The sequence below is a fragment of the Littorina saxatilis genome, linkage group LG7 (genome assembly GCF_037325665.1).
Source record: "Littorina saxatilis isolate snail1 linkage group LG7, US_GU_Lsax_2.0, whole genome shotgun sequence".
NCBI classification, from domain to species: domain Eukaryota; kingdom Metazoa; phylum Mollusca; class Gastropoda; order Littorinimorpha; family Littorinidae; genus Littorina; species Littorina saxatilis.
Window position 1 is genome coordinate 30,587,610 of NC_090251.1, and position 14,933 is coordinate 30,602,542.

The window sequence follows — 14,933 nt, forward strand, 5'->3', positions numbered from 1 at the left end:
GTCTTGCACACGGGAACACAGAAGAAGAAGAAAAAGAATGTCTTGCATGTACATGCTTTCCCGTGGTGATCTGAAGAAGTCTCTAAGTTGTTTGGCGCAAAACCAAAGTGGTCTGGCAATCTTCTTTTGGCCCTAACTACCCTGCAATTATTTTAAGTTAGTCCACATCAAATGACTAAAACGTTTATTGGAAACAAGGGCTGTTCGCTGTGTGAGCTCAAAGATCACTGCTGCTAACTGTTCTCTCAGATGTGAAATGTTCTCTGGATTGATGATAAATGTTGGTTAACGCCCTTACGGTTAAACCTCTGGATTCTCTGGATTCTTTACACAGCTATATTTCTGCTTCAGACTTTTTGCGTGAGCACGGAGGAGGAGATTGAGGCGGGGATGAAGCGCCTGATGGGCCAGCCTGGACCGGTTCTGATGGAGGTCAAGATTCGAACGGGGTCAAGGTCAGATCTAGGACGACCTACGAGGACCACATTCCAAAACAAGGATGAATTCATGGAGTTTGTCAGGAGTTGATGATACGGGAAGTTTAGTAGACGGTTGGAATGTGATTTCCCAGTATATGCATTTTCTGCCATGACCGCGTCATCCCCCCCCCCCCCCCCCCCCACAACTAACTAAGGGGACAGAACCCAGGCTGGTCAAAGATTATAACTCTGGCTTCATGATGTGCCCTTTTTTCTTTCAACTGCTAGTTGGTCAGTAAACATTGTTCATATTCAGGTTTAAGGGTTGGGTTTTACCTGAGATTGAGTATGTTGATGCCACAGTAAGTATAGTCATGCCAATACAAAAGAAGCTATCATTTAAACATTAAGCTTTCTAACTGTCTGGTGTTTTGCTTTTTAAATTAACTGTAGCAATGATCCAAGTGTTCAACACATGATTTAAAGTTGTTTTGCTTTTTAGATTAACTGTAGCAATGATGCAAGTGTTCAACACATGTTGTGCAAATTTTCAATGTTGCAATTGTGCAATGTTTATGCAGTCATTAACCCTTTCACTGCCAATCAAAACTTGAGTATGTGCATTCCTGACTGCCAGGGAATATTGGAGTTCAGGGTGTAATAATTCACAAAAAATTCTAGCTCCAAACTGGCAGTAGGTAGGTAAGTGAAACCTATGTTATTTTTAAAGGAAATTGAACCAAGAATCTCTTTTTAGTGTCTAATCATGGAAATAATAATTAGTTTGGCTTATAATGATGTTTAAATATGAACTTTTGAAAAATCAGTCCGGCGCATCTTCCGGTGCCTGTGGATCAAACACAGGTGGCTGTTTTGCTTGCTCCAAGAAAGGATTATAATCACTGTCATCTACCTGTTTCCAACGAATCGTACGAAAGAAGATCTCCTCCTTCCCCTGTCAGTATCCATAATCATTTGCACCGCCTGTAGCGTCAGTCCGGCTTTGTTTTTCCCTACTAGGGCCCGGTCGACTGTCACCGTTAGCCATTTTGATGAGTCGAGATTTCTCTCCCCTACCCTGTCGCGAAGGCCGAAAATAGCCTTCAGACGCAAAACCACGTCACCATTTATGTTTATTCATGAGAATGAGGTATCCTTCCAAGCCATTGGCTGCTATTTGTGTGTCAGCAGTGACGTAGCATTTCTGGAAAATTCCTGAACGGAGAAGACATATGATCAAGGTCAAGGTCACTTTGACCCTTATGAAATGTGACCAAAATAAGGTAGTGAACCACTAAAAGTGACCATATCTCATGGTAGAAAGAGCCAATAAGCACCATTGTACTTCCTATGTCTTGAATTAACAGCTTTGTGTTGCATGACCTTGGATGACCTTGACCTTGGGTCAAGGTCACATGTATTTTGGTAGGAAAAATGTGTAAAGCAGTTCTTAGTGTATGTCATTGCTAGGTTTAGCTGAAGGTCAAGGTCATGTAAAGGTCAAGGTCAAGCATGTGAGTCGTATGGGCTTTGCCCTTCTTGTTATATTCATGATGTTGGTGATTGATCATTTGACTGCAATTTTGCCATGTCCTTATGGTGTGAACATTGCAAATCTTGATGTACGCTTACATTAATTTATTATCTTGATAATGCCAGTGAACCTGAACATGGCGCTTTTGGGATCGTCAATCTCGACCAAGAAAGAATTTTGAGATTCGGGTTCGAAAACCTTAGGTTTAAGTTTATCTTTCTTCTGTGCTTTCTTAGCGGGCGACTCAGCTACTATCTGCCTAGAGCCTGGCCTTTTCTTTTCCTTGTCAGACATAGCTGAGTTAGTCTGCGTTATGCAAAATGCAAAACGGACTATACTATAAAAAATTATGAACACAGAAATGCGTGAAAGATTAGAAACGATCTCACCAAACGCCGCATAGAAGCAGAAACTGTTGAAAACACGTCCGAGTAGCTCGGTCGCTAAAGTGGTGAATAAACTGAAGTTAATGCTCTATGTGAGTTGGGTAAGTATATTAATTAAATCAAAATTTATTATTGAAATTTTCGATTTTGCCATGTCCATATGGTGTGAACATTGAAAATCTTGATGTACACTTACATTAATTTATTATCTTGATAATGCCAGTGAACCTGAGCATGTATGTACATTTTTTTCGAATCTACATCAGGGCATTTTGTCAACATTGCAGCATTGCTTTCACAGTAACTGTTTCTGAAAGATGCCAACATGATTTTGAACTTTATTTCCCTTTTCTACGTGTGCATTGAACAGCCATCTAACTGCATGGTAGTACTATGCAATACACTCATAAAGTTAACCTGTGTCATGAGCCTTTCATGTGCCTTTGAAATTCATATGTATTGCACTCAGCTTTTTGCCTGAAGAGGCTAATGCTCTTTTTGGTCTCACGCTGTATTTTACTCTTTGAAGTCAAAACTATTCAAAAGCTTTTTATTGGCAAAAACAATGAAAGACATGAAATTAGTAACCTCTAAATCCTGGTAGAGCTCAAATATATCTTTTGTGCATAAATATTTTTTGGGTGTAATTTTATTTGGATTTAACATGTAGAATATTTATTACTGTTCATATCACTTCAAATACTGCTTCTACAAGTTTATTGGGTAAAGAAAATCTCATTTACTATTTGTCAACCATTTGTCAACTCATGTTCTCCATTCTGTCTAAGTGTGTATTCATATATGTATTATATGTACTACATGTATATATTCTTCACAAATTTAATTTATGTCAGTTTTGACCATTAACCTTTTTTTTTAGATGAAAATTTTGTTATCTTGGTGATAAGGATCCTACATGTGTCTCTGCGAGAACATGTTTAGTATGTATTCATTTGTTCTTTGTTTTTGTTGTTCAAACATGGCAGCAGTTCATGCATAAAATGATCAGTAGACAGTACACTAAACATTTTGTTGCAGGTTGTTTGTTGTAGCTGGGCTGTTTTCGCATATTCATTGTTGATTAAATGTATGCATGTAATGTGTTATTGGTATCTGTTGAAAATCATTTGACAAAAAGTTTGGTCGTTTGGTATGAAACAGGTAAAACGTTTTCCTATGCCGTCATCGTTTATTAAGACAATTCAGTGTTTCACGTGAAAATGTTTATATTGAAATCAAGACTGTTATTCTTTATTTGAATGCATGTTTAAACTCAGATCCTACATTAAGAAAAATTGACCTAATATTTACAATTTATTTATATTATGTTTTTAATTTCTTAACATTTAATTACAGATCATATCATGTTTTCAGTATATGTACACATGTGCTGCTGGTTTAAAGTTTATTGTCTTATTCTTGTAGCTCTGCTTTTACCTGTGATTGTTGTATTTTATGATGTTTTTATATCTTCTTCTTCTTCGGCGTTCCAGGATTTTTCGCCTCAGGTCAGACTTCAAGTTTTGTAGCTTGAATAAAGCCGGTGGTCAGGATCAGGGAGTTTTTGGTGCCCCAGAGTTGCTCCTGCAGTGTGGCACCTTGGGGCCAGTGATCTGTTCTGGCTTCCTGGTGGAGCGGGCAGGTCTGCAGGATGTGCTCCAGGGTCTGTGGGCCTGTTTCGTACGGGCAGTTCGGTGTGTGCGACAGACCAAGGCGGTGCATGTGGGCACGCAGTCGACAGTGTCCAGTCCGTAGGCGGAAGAGGATGGTCTGCTGATGGCGCTGTAGGTTGGGCATCTGATCATCAGATGGCAGGCTGTGTTGGGCATTCCAGGTGGTTTGGTAGTGTCTTTTCACCAGGGTTTTGGCTTTACTGTAAGAGACTGTTGGTCTTGTCTGCTCCAGATGGCTGACAGTCTTGGCCAGTCTGTCCACTTCCTCGTTCACTGAGAGGCCACAGTGAGCAGGGATCCACTGGACAGCGACGTTTGTGCTCTGGGAGAGAGTACAAAGGAGACGCTGGGTGTCTCGTTCCAGCTGCTCTTTGGGCGACTGCAGGCTTTGGACGGCGGATCTGCAGTCGGTCAGGAAGACGGCGTGAGAGGGTGGGTGTTCGCTGACCAGGCTAACTGCTTCTCTGAGAGCGGTGAGTTCTGCCCGGTAGTTGGATGACAGCTCTCCGGCAGGCAAGGATCTTGAAAGGGTGTGTCCGTCTGGGTAGCGTACCAGGATCCCGCTTCCTCCGTTTTTGATGGCACCATCTGAGGACCCGTCAGTGTAGATATGAGTCCATACTGAGGCGTTGTAGTCCTGGTGCATCATCTCCAGCGTGAGGTTCTTGAGGACTGCGTCCTGCTGCTCTCTCTTGCTGGTCACTCCTGGCATGTCAGTAACAAAGAGCACCTTGCTGAGCTGGCTGTTCCACTCTTCAGCGTCTTGGAGGGGCTCTTGTTCTTCAGGGATGTGTGGTAGGAAGCTGGTTTGGGTTCTCTCTAGCTGCTTGGCCAGATGGTTGAAACTGCTTCTTTTCAGCCTGTTCTTCGTCAGCTGTTGGGTGTGCTGGTGTGCTGGGTGAGAGGGGAGTCGTTGCAGCTTCTCGTACTGCACGATGACCTTCTCTTCTTGTCGGTGGTCCAGGGAAGGGAGTCTGGTGGTGGCTTCAAGGGCGTGTATGGGCGTAGTTTTCAGTCCCCCTGTGATGATGCGCATGCTTGCGTTCTGCACTTTGTTGAGCCGGCTGGTGTTGCTCTTCACAGCTGTGGCCCAGGCTGCTGCTCCATACTCCATCACAGGGCGGACGTGTCCCGTATACACCTGTCTGAGGATGTTGCTGCTGGCTCCCCACTTTGTGCCAGCCAGTTTCTTCATGATGGAGAGTCTTCTCGTAGCCCTCTTCTCCGCCTCTTTGATGTGTGGGTTCCAGGTGAGTTTCTTGTCTAGCTTGATACCTAGAGGGGTGTCTTCATGTGGTATTGCCTGGTTGTTGATGGTCAGTTGGAGGGTCTCTTTGGAATTGGAGAGGGAGAAGCAGGTGGCTACAGTCTTGTTTTTATATTAATGTTGTCTTTTTTTTTTTGCTGATCCAATCTCCCATTGTACATTGTAATAAGCTGGTGAAGGATGAAGAATGGTATTTTAAGAGGGTATACCCAGTTAAACAATGTGTGATACATGTATCCCATTTAGGCAATTGTTAAGCATTTTTATTTAGATTTGTATTGTAAGCTAAGTTAGCTTCCATGACTTTAGGTCCAAAACATTCCTAGTGTGCAATAAATGATTGTCTTAACAACAGGGGAAAAAATGCATGTAAAAGTCTATTGGTAAAATGTTCAAGTGAACAGAGAACCCACGAATGCAGACGAGGAAAAATAATTAATAAGAAATTGCATGATAACCAAACTATGCAACAGTTGGTATAATGTTAAAAGGCTGCCTTTAAAGTGATGTGTAAAATTGCAGACTAATGTGAAAGGTATATCCATATCAGTTTTCTTTTACACTTAGTGAACTGTAGAATTAAGGCATGGAGACCAACAAGCTGGCTGGATACATATTTTAATGATATGTAATAAAATATACTTAATAATGTATGTGGCAGGTGCTCACCTTAAGAACCTTAAAAGCATAAGTGTTATTTCTCGTTTTTCCCCATATGCAGGGATTCAGCTAAACAAATCTAGCTTGATGTAAACTAAGAAAGTATTTATTTATGTAGTTGCCCAAATCAAAAATGAGAATTGTCATGACTTTTCTTCCCGCAGTGGGGCACTGCGGTTATGAAATTAAAGGCCCCTCCTGTTTTTGGAACCGCAGGAGCTTTCTAGTTTGCTGTTAGGTAGATTTTTGGTTCCTCTTTCCTGTCATGCTCTCTTTTTCTTCATGAATTCTTTTCTTTTTTCTGCCTTCTTGCTCATTCACCTGTATTTTTTCTAAAAATCTCTTCTCTTGCCGCTTGTCTCGCGATTCATGTATAGTTTAATCTGTTAGTGTTCTGATGTAAGTCCAGCAGTAGATAGGTTAAGCCTATTTTAACATACTGGAAACTGGTAATCTTCCAGTAGGTATTAATTTAGTTTTACTAAAGCCTGCTGGGACACAAGTAATGGGTTAGTGCATTTGTAAACAGGAATCGCTTGACAAGTGGCCCCCTTCATCCCCCCCTTTCTCGTCCTGATATGGCTCTGCATAGTCGGCTGGACGTTAAGCAACAAATAAACAAACAAACAAACATGACTTTTCTTTCCTTCAGTTTTGTAGTGACTGTTGGACTAGTGTGATAACTGCCATTTGTACTGTTCTCTCTCTTTTTCCTTTTTTTGAGAAAACCTTTTGTTTACTTTAAACTTACAACTATCATACACTGTACTTGGGGATCTCCAAGCTGTTCTCCAGTATCATTCCAAGATAAAGATACACGTGGAGTTGCTCAGGTGTGCACTTTTCCTCTTTGCCATAAATATTGGTTTTTGCTCAAATTTGTTTGCCCTTTTTATGTTCATTAATTGATTTGATTTGATTTATGAAGTTTTATATCGCGCGCATATCTCCAGACTCGGATTCAAGGATCTATTTATGCCGTGTGAGATGGAATTTTTCACACAATACATCACGCATTCACATCGACCAGCAGATCGCAGCGATTTCGGCGCATATCCTACTTTTCACGGCCTATTATTCCAAGTCACACGGGTGTTTTGGTGGACATTTTTTTTTTTATCTATGCCTATACAATTTTGCCAGGAAAGACCCTTTTGTCAATCGTGGGATCTTTAACGTGCACACCCCAATGTAGTGTACACGAAGGGACCTCGGTTTTTCGTCTCATCCGAAAGACTAGCACTTGAACCCACCACCTAGGTTTGGAAAGGGGGGAGAAAATTGCTAACGCCCTGACCCAGGGTCGAACTCGCAACCTCTCGCTTTTGAGCGCAAGTGCGTTACCACTCGGCCACCCAGTCCAATTGTGTGGTGATTTACCTTTATCAGATGTACATGCAACTTTTTGATGATGAAAATCTTTTCTTCATTTCAATACGTGTTATTCTTTCAGGTGCCAGGCGATTGGTTCCGCACAACTCTCACTTACTCTTGTCCATTTTTAGACTGCTTACATCCCTTTGCCTGACTTTACCAGGCTTTTAATAATCTCCATATTTTAAACAGTGTACCTATTTATCTGCCAATTTTTTTGTTTTTTTTTGTTTGGAAAGCTTGTGTGTGTAAAGATGCCTTCAGAAATATCTGTTGCTGTTTGAAGAATGTCTGATACAGTAAGAAATGATCGTGTCTCACAATATAATAATAATATTAATAAAACATTCTTTTATAGCGCTGTTCACCGCCAAATGGCAGTCTCATGGCGCTTTACATTAGACATTAAAATTTTAACATTTTACATATAAAAATATACTAGAAAACAGATCAGCTCACTGTGTCAGGTCTATCCACAGCGAGTACCCTGGCTGTTAATATTTGGTATGTGACGAAGTGGAGGGGTAGACATATCCCATGTAAAAGCCTTGCCAGATTAGGCTTTGGCAAGGGATAAAACCATCCCGCCACTTGGTCACATACCAAAACGAACAACCTGGGTGCTCTCTGTGCAGAGTTTGTTTGTTTGTTTGTTTGTTTGCTTAACGCCCAGCCGACCACGGAGGGCCATATCAGGGCGGTGCTGCTTTGACATATAACGTGCGCCACACACAAGACAGAAGTCGCAGCACAGGCTTCGTGTCTCACCCAGTCACATTATTCTGACACCGGACCAACCAGTCCTAGCACTAACCCCCTAATGCCAGACGCCAAGCGGAGCAGCCACTAGATTGCCAATTTTAAAGTCTTGGGTATGACCCGGCCGGGGTTCGAACCCACGACCTCCCGATCACGGGGCGGACGCCTTACCACTTGGCCAACCGTGCCGGTCTGTGCAGAGTGGGATTATTTTGATGAATTAATTTTGTAAATGCAACAAGTTTGTTAGTTTGTTCGTTCATGGGCTGAAACTCCCACGGCTTTTACGTGTACAGTAGAACCCCCTGTATGACCGTTTTTACCCCGCCATTTAGGCAGCCATACGCCGCTTTCGGGGGAAGCATGCTGGATATTTTCGTGTTTCTATAACCCACCGAACTCTGACATGGATTACAGGATCTTTTTCGTGGGCACTTGATCTTGTGCTTGCGTGTACACACGAGGGTGTTCAGACACCGAGGAGAGTCTGCAAATAAAGTTGACTCTGAGAAATAAATCTCTCGCCGAACGTGGGGACGAACTCACGCTGACAGCGGCCAACTGGATACAAATCCAGCGCGCTACCGACTGAGCTACATCCCCGCCCAATGCAACAAGTGGCTTTTTGAGAAATTAACTCCCCAAAAATGCCAGTGTGCACAGAGAGCACCCATGCTATTCATTTTTGGTATGTGACCAAGTGGAGGGATAGTCTTTTATTCTACATACGTGAGAGAGACACCCGTGAGATAATAATCGTTCAAATCACACGTGTGTATATCATGTAAATGAGGTCATGTCAAGCAAGTCTGGCAGGGACCTATTTTTCCACTGTTTATGATGCCAAAGTCGCCGAGACAAACGTCATTATAGAAAAAAAAATTGCGCTCGCTAATTACCCTCGATGAATCTTTAGAACTAACACGTCACGCCACACTTTCAGAGTGACGTTTCTTTACTTTGACGTAATAGATTGCACGAGACTTTAGAAGAGATCTAGGTTCCAAAACAAGCGTCTTCAATTTAGCTGCCTCGACTGCAGGACATTTTCAGTAAAATACACGTAAGTACAGTATGTAGGATAAACAGAATACTACATGGCTTGCTGTGTCGTACCAGATTTTCACTCGTTGCTTTTTCAAATAGTGAACAGCTCGCTTTCGCTCGCAGTTCAATATTTTAAAACAAGAAGAGCAAACGCTCGATCGAGTCACTTTCGCAGTTCTGAATATTATATGAGGCATCAGATGGACAGGAAGAAATTGCTATTCACAACACAATGAGTCACGTTCACATAAAATTTGAGCCCGGTCACTTTTATAGTTTCCGAGAAAAGCCCAACGTTAAGTTGTGTGTTGCCGAACAGAAAAGGCTAGTTATCTCCCTTGTTTTTCTGATAACGTTCGTAAAAGGCTACAGATGTAAATACTTTGATGTAAAGAATAATCCTACAAAGTTTCAATCACATCCGATGAACTTTGTCAAAGATATAAAATGTCTAATTTTTCCTTTGACGCTGACCTGTGACCTTGAAAAGGGTCAAAGGTCAACGAAACCATCGTTAAAGTGTAGAGGTCATTGGAGGTCACAACTAAACAAAATATGAGCCCGATCGCTTTGATAGTTTCCGAGAAAAGTCCAACGTTAAGGTGGTGTCTACGGACGGCCGGCCGGCCAGACGGCCGGCCGGACAGACTAACACTGACCGATTACATAGAGTCACTTTTTCTCAAGTGACTCAAAAACAACTCGTGTAAATCTGGTACGACACAGCAAGCCATGTAGTATTCTCTATATCTCTTGTCAATGTCTAATCTGGCAAGGCTTTTACATGGGATATATCTACCCCTCCACTTAGTCACATACCAAATATTAACAGCTAGGCCTGATACTCGCTGTGGATATCTGGATATTATTTTTATAAAATTAATTAATTTTGTAAAAGCCACTATAGTAGCCTTTCAAGGAATCATTAAAAAAATTCCGACTCATCACAGCAAGCAGTCAGGATGTTGATGATGGTGAGCTAAACTGTTCACTAGAAGGACTGTGCCTTTTCCTCTTTTATTTAAATTTTACTTTCGGTATATGATCTGAATAAAGTCTTCTTCCTTCCATTTTCTGTTTCTTGTATCTTTACTTCAGCAATCTCAGCCAACTTGCACATGTATATGTACGAGAAAGAATCAGCATTCTGTGGCAGTGTGTCCAATTTGTCGCGGTGTGTACGTTTGTCTTTGCTTCTTTTTTTTTCTCTCATTTGTGTGTGTGTGTGTGTGTGTGTGCAGGGGGGGGGGGGGGGGTCATACTGTGGAGGTGGAACCCCTTATACAGCTGAAAAAAATGATTTTTTTTTGTAGCCAATGTATCAAAAAGTTGCTCACATACATACATCCATACCCCCCTGCGGGTTAGGGGGAAGAATTTACCCGATGCTCCCCAGCATGTCGTAAGAGGCGACTAACGGATTCTGTTTCTCCTTTTACCCTTGTTAAGTGTTTCTTGTATAGATTATAGTCAATTTTTGTAAAGATTTTAGTCAAGCAGTATGTAAGAAATGTTAAGTCTTTTGTACTGGAAACTTGCATTCTCCCAGTAAGGTAATATATTGTACTACGTTGCAAGCCCCTGGAGCAAATTTTTTATTAGTGCTTTTGTGAACAAGAAACAAGGCGGGAATGAAGCGCCTGATGGGCCAGCCTGGACCGGTTCTGATGGAGATTAAGATTCGAACAGGAGCAAGGTCAGATCTGGGACGACCTTCGAGAACTACGCACCAAAACAAGGATGACTTCATGGAGTTTCTCAGGAGTTGACAAAGAAAGTCTCTTTATCCTACATACGCGCAAGAGACCCCCCATGTGATAACTAAACTATATCTTTACACGTGTGTACACTCTTCAAAAAAAGTTAAGGATCACTTTTTTACAAGCACGCCACACAAAACAGACAAGACCGAATTCTTTCATTTTTAAACAATTATATAATTGAACAACCAAGGAGTAATGACAAACAAAGCAAAGATCGAACGCGGCAGCGAAAATTTAGCTAGAGTGTGTCAAACGTGACAACCCTCGAAAATGGAATTCACAACAATGTGAATCGGTGTCAATAACGCGTGTGCCCTCCGTTGTGTGCCAGGCATTCAACACATCGTTGGCGCATGGAGTGGATCAGGTTGCATAGGAATGCTCTGGGAACTCCATTCCACTCCTGCTGGAGCCATTGCAGCAGTTGACCCAGATTAGCAGGAGGAGGGTGATGTTGCTGTACCCGATGACAAAGCTCGTCCCACATGTGCTCTATGGGGTTCAGGTCCGGGCTGTTTGCTGGCCACTGCATCCTGTTGACCCTGGCCTGCTGGATGAAGGTGTTTACAGCTGCAGAGCGATGGGGAGGTGCGTTGTCATCCTGAAGAATCGCACGAGGGCCGATCGCTTAGAGGGCTGGAACGACCAGGGGTTGCAGGATCTCATTCTGGTAGCGGACAACGGTCAAGTTGCCCACTACATGGTACAGAGGTGTCCTTAGACGTGTGCTGATCCCTCCCCAGACCATCACAGAGCCTCCGCCAAAACGCTGTCGTTCCAGAACAGCGCATTCTGCGAAGCGCTCTCCGCGACACTTCCACACTCGGATGCGACCATCAGCAGGTTCCAAGCAAAAGCGAGACTCATCTGTAAACAACACCTGAGCCCACTGCTGACGTTGCCACCTCACATGTTGAGTGCACCCGGCTCGGTAAGCTGCTCGGTGATTAGGGTTGTTCCTCGGACTGGACGCCTTGCACGTAAGCCAAAGTTGTGTAAGCGGTTTCGGATCGTCTAAACAGTAACAACAGTGTTGGTGGTAGCTTGTAGGCGTTGCCTAATGTTGTTTTCCGTAGCCAATCTTTGTTGCATGGCCTGCCTCTGAATGAAGCGATCCTCTCTTTGTGTGGTGACTCTAGGCCGACCAGAACGTTGTCGCTCCTGCACTCTTCCAGTTGCTTGGAATATCTGTTATAGTCTGATGATGACGGAGGGAGCCACTGCAAGCCTCTGGGCCACTTGCCTGGCAGCAACACCGTCTTGTAGCCATCCTATTGCCCTTCCTCTATCCAAATCACTCAGTTTTCTTCGTGGGGGCATGTTGCTACTGTGCATAATTGTGTTAGCGTGTCAACCTTTAAACACAAGCTGGTGAGCGATGTTCAAAGCCAGGACCCTGTTGTATCACGTGCATCACAACCTTTTGCCCTGGCATGCGTTCCACAAATTTCATGGGGCTATAAAAAACGCCCTTTTTCTTCCAAAATGCAGAAGCTTTTAAGAAGTCCCACAAAGGGAAATAACTCTGCCTGCCAAACAAAATTCTAGGTCAAGACTCATTGTTCATTTGTTAAATTCCAACACATTAATCTTTTAATTATTATGTCAATGTTTAATTTTTTGGCAATTTTTTATAATTAGATCCGTTTTTTCAACCGATCCTCAACTTTTTTTGAAGAGTGTATATCTGTCTGTGGTAAAAAAAAACCGTTTAGGTTTATCAGATGGTTTTTTTTAAGCTAGAGCTTTGAAACTTTATTAACTTTTAGTGTTTGATGATCTCCTGTCATGACCACGTCTGGTTGACAGCGAGGTAATCAAAACTAAACGTTGAGGTTTTCTCAGCTGTTTTTGAAGCTAGAGCTTTGAGATTTTTTGTGTAAACATGTAGCATATTTATAAGTATTTGTATAACATCAATTACTGCTTCTACAATTTAATAATAATAATAATAATAATAATAATAAGAACATTTATATAGCGCTAAATCAAAAACTTTCGTTAAAAAGGCTTGCTCTAAGCGCTTGACATCTAAACTAAAACGTCATTCACACTCTTTACAATGATGTACAAGAACTTCATGTCACACTCTTTCATTCAGTATAGCACCATTCACACAGTTGTTAAATTTGTGTAAAAGTTTAAAAAATTCATTAAAATCTGATGTCACCTCATTTTCTCAATTGTTTCAAAGTGTGTATGTGTCAAATGGCAGCTGTGCATGCATTAACTGTACAGTATCAGGACACTAAACATTTTGCAGCAGTTTTTTTTTGTTGCTTGGCTGTTTTTGACTATTCATTAGACTCCCCCTTATACAGTAAATGTATGAATGCAATGTCTTGTGATTATCTGTTGAAGGGCGTTTGATAAGAATGCTTGATTGTTTGATATGACACAAATACATGTTCCTATGCTGTGATTATGTATGAAGACATAAACGACGTTAAACACCAAAGAAAGAAAGTATGAAGACATTCCGATGTTTCATGTGAAAATATTTCTATTGAAATTAAAACTTAATTATTCTTAATTTTAACACATTTTCTGTTTCTACATAAAAAATTCTTTAAAGGCATACTAACGCACTCCCGTGTTTACAAAGTGTAGTTTGCCCACAATCGATGTCAAACGCACCATAAGACCATATAATGACGATATGTCACCATGCGCGGACCATAATACATGCATTACAGCTTGTTCTAGCCTCTGAAAAAGTGAGGATGTCAACAAAGCCGCGGTGTTAGCTCCCTTGCATCAACGTTACATGTGTTGCCAAATCTATAAATAGGACCATCTAGATCAAAATAAAAATTCAAATATCTCAACATTTAAGGGCTCCTAGACCACAATATTTTGCAGGGAACTTAATTTAGTCTGTCTCCAGCTCTGGGTAAAGCAATTAGCGTGTATATTCATCAGCTTTCTATGCCTTTAAATGTTTACACTTCATTTTAATTTCCTTTAAATTTTTTTAACAGTAATTCCTGTATTGCGTTGCAACTGCATTGAAGAGTTTAAATTTTTTTTTCTCAAAGCAGTTCTGGTGTGATAATGTGTGGTGTGATATAATGTGTGGTGTGATATTATAAATCAAAATGTTGGCTTTTACTTGCAAACTTCACAGTTAACAGGTAGAGGCAGTGCCATTCCATATGTCACGTTTTCAGTATATGACGCTTTAAGTTCTACTCGTTATGAAAAGTTGATTGTCTTATTTCTCTAGTTCTGGGTTTACATGTGATTGTTGCATTTTACAATTTACCATGTCTATTAAGATAGTATTGAATGTATTCACATAGAGGGGCTATATTGTCTAAATGGTTCAATTCATAAGAGGGATGCAGATCGCATTTATGAACCTGTTTAGATCAGCGGCGTTACTCGAATTCAAGGGAGAGACTTGAAACTACGATTATTTCCCTTTGACCCTGTTTGTCAGCGTTGTGGGGTATAGTAAGATGGCAGCACTCTGGTTACGCTGTTTGCTATGCATTATTTCTAGATTCTTTCTTTCTTTATTTGGTGTTTAACGTCGTTTTCAACCACGAAGGTTATATCGCGACGGGGAAAGGGGGGGGGGGGGAGATGGGATAGAACCACTTGTTAATTGTTTCTCGTTCACAAAAGCACTAATCAAAAATTTGCTCCAGGGGCTTGCAACGTAGTACAATATATGACCTTACTGGGAGAATGCAAGTTTCCAGTACAACGGACTTAACATTTCTTACATACTGCTTGACTAAAATCTTTACAAAAATTGACTATATTCTATACAAGAAACACTTAACAAGGGTAAAAGGAGAAACAGAATCCGTTAGTTGCCTCGTAAGACATGCTGGGGAGCATCGGGTAAATTCTTCCCCCTAACCCGCGGGGGGGTTTCTTTAGGTGAGTGACTGGTACCACCCTAAGGGAGAGAATCAAAAGGGTCCTTGAGTCTACTATTACTATTTGTATGTGTGCCCCCACCTTTTGTGATTCGATGAAAGTGGAGCACTTGAACAATTGAACAAGGAACAATGATTTTTTTCAGCAAATTTATTAAAAA

The 14,933-nt window shown here is 41.4% G+C and overlaps 2 protein-coding genes across 2 annotated transcripts in view; one reads left to right on the forward strand and one right to left on the reverse strand.

Annotated features, from left to right (window-relative positions):
• The window catches only part of LOC138971147 (phosphonopyruvate decarboxylase-like), a 44,070-nt gene extending 33,881 nt beyond the window's left edge, over positions 1–10,189 (forward strand). Inside the window, exon 11 of the mRNA XM_070343779.1 lies at positions 352–10,189. Coding sequence (XP_070199880.1) covers positions 352–528 — 177 coding nt within the window. The 3' untranslated portion in view covers positions 529–10,189. The remainder of the gene's footprint in view (positions 1–351) is intronic.
• Positions 2,615–5,207, reverse strand: LOC138970176 (uncharacterized). The gene is made up of 2 exons (XM_070342668.1): positions 4,049–5,207; positions 2,615–2,649 (listed from the first exon to the last, which is right to left on the reverse strand). Exons 1-2 carry the CDS (start codon positions 5,205–5,207, stop codon positions 2,615–2,617), a joined length of 1,194 nt encoding a protein of 397 aa, XP_070198769.1.
• Positions 10,190–14,933: the final 4,744 nt, after the last annotated feature.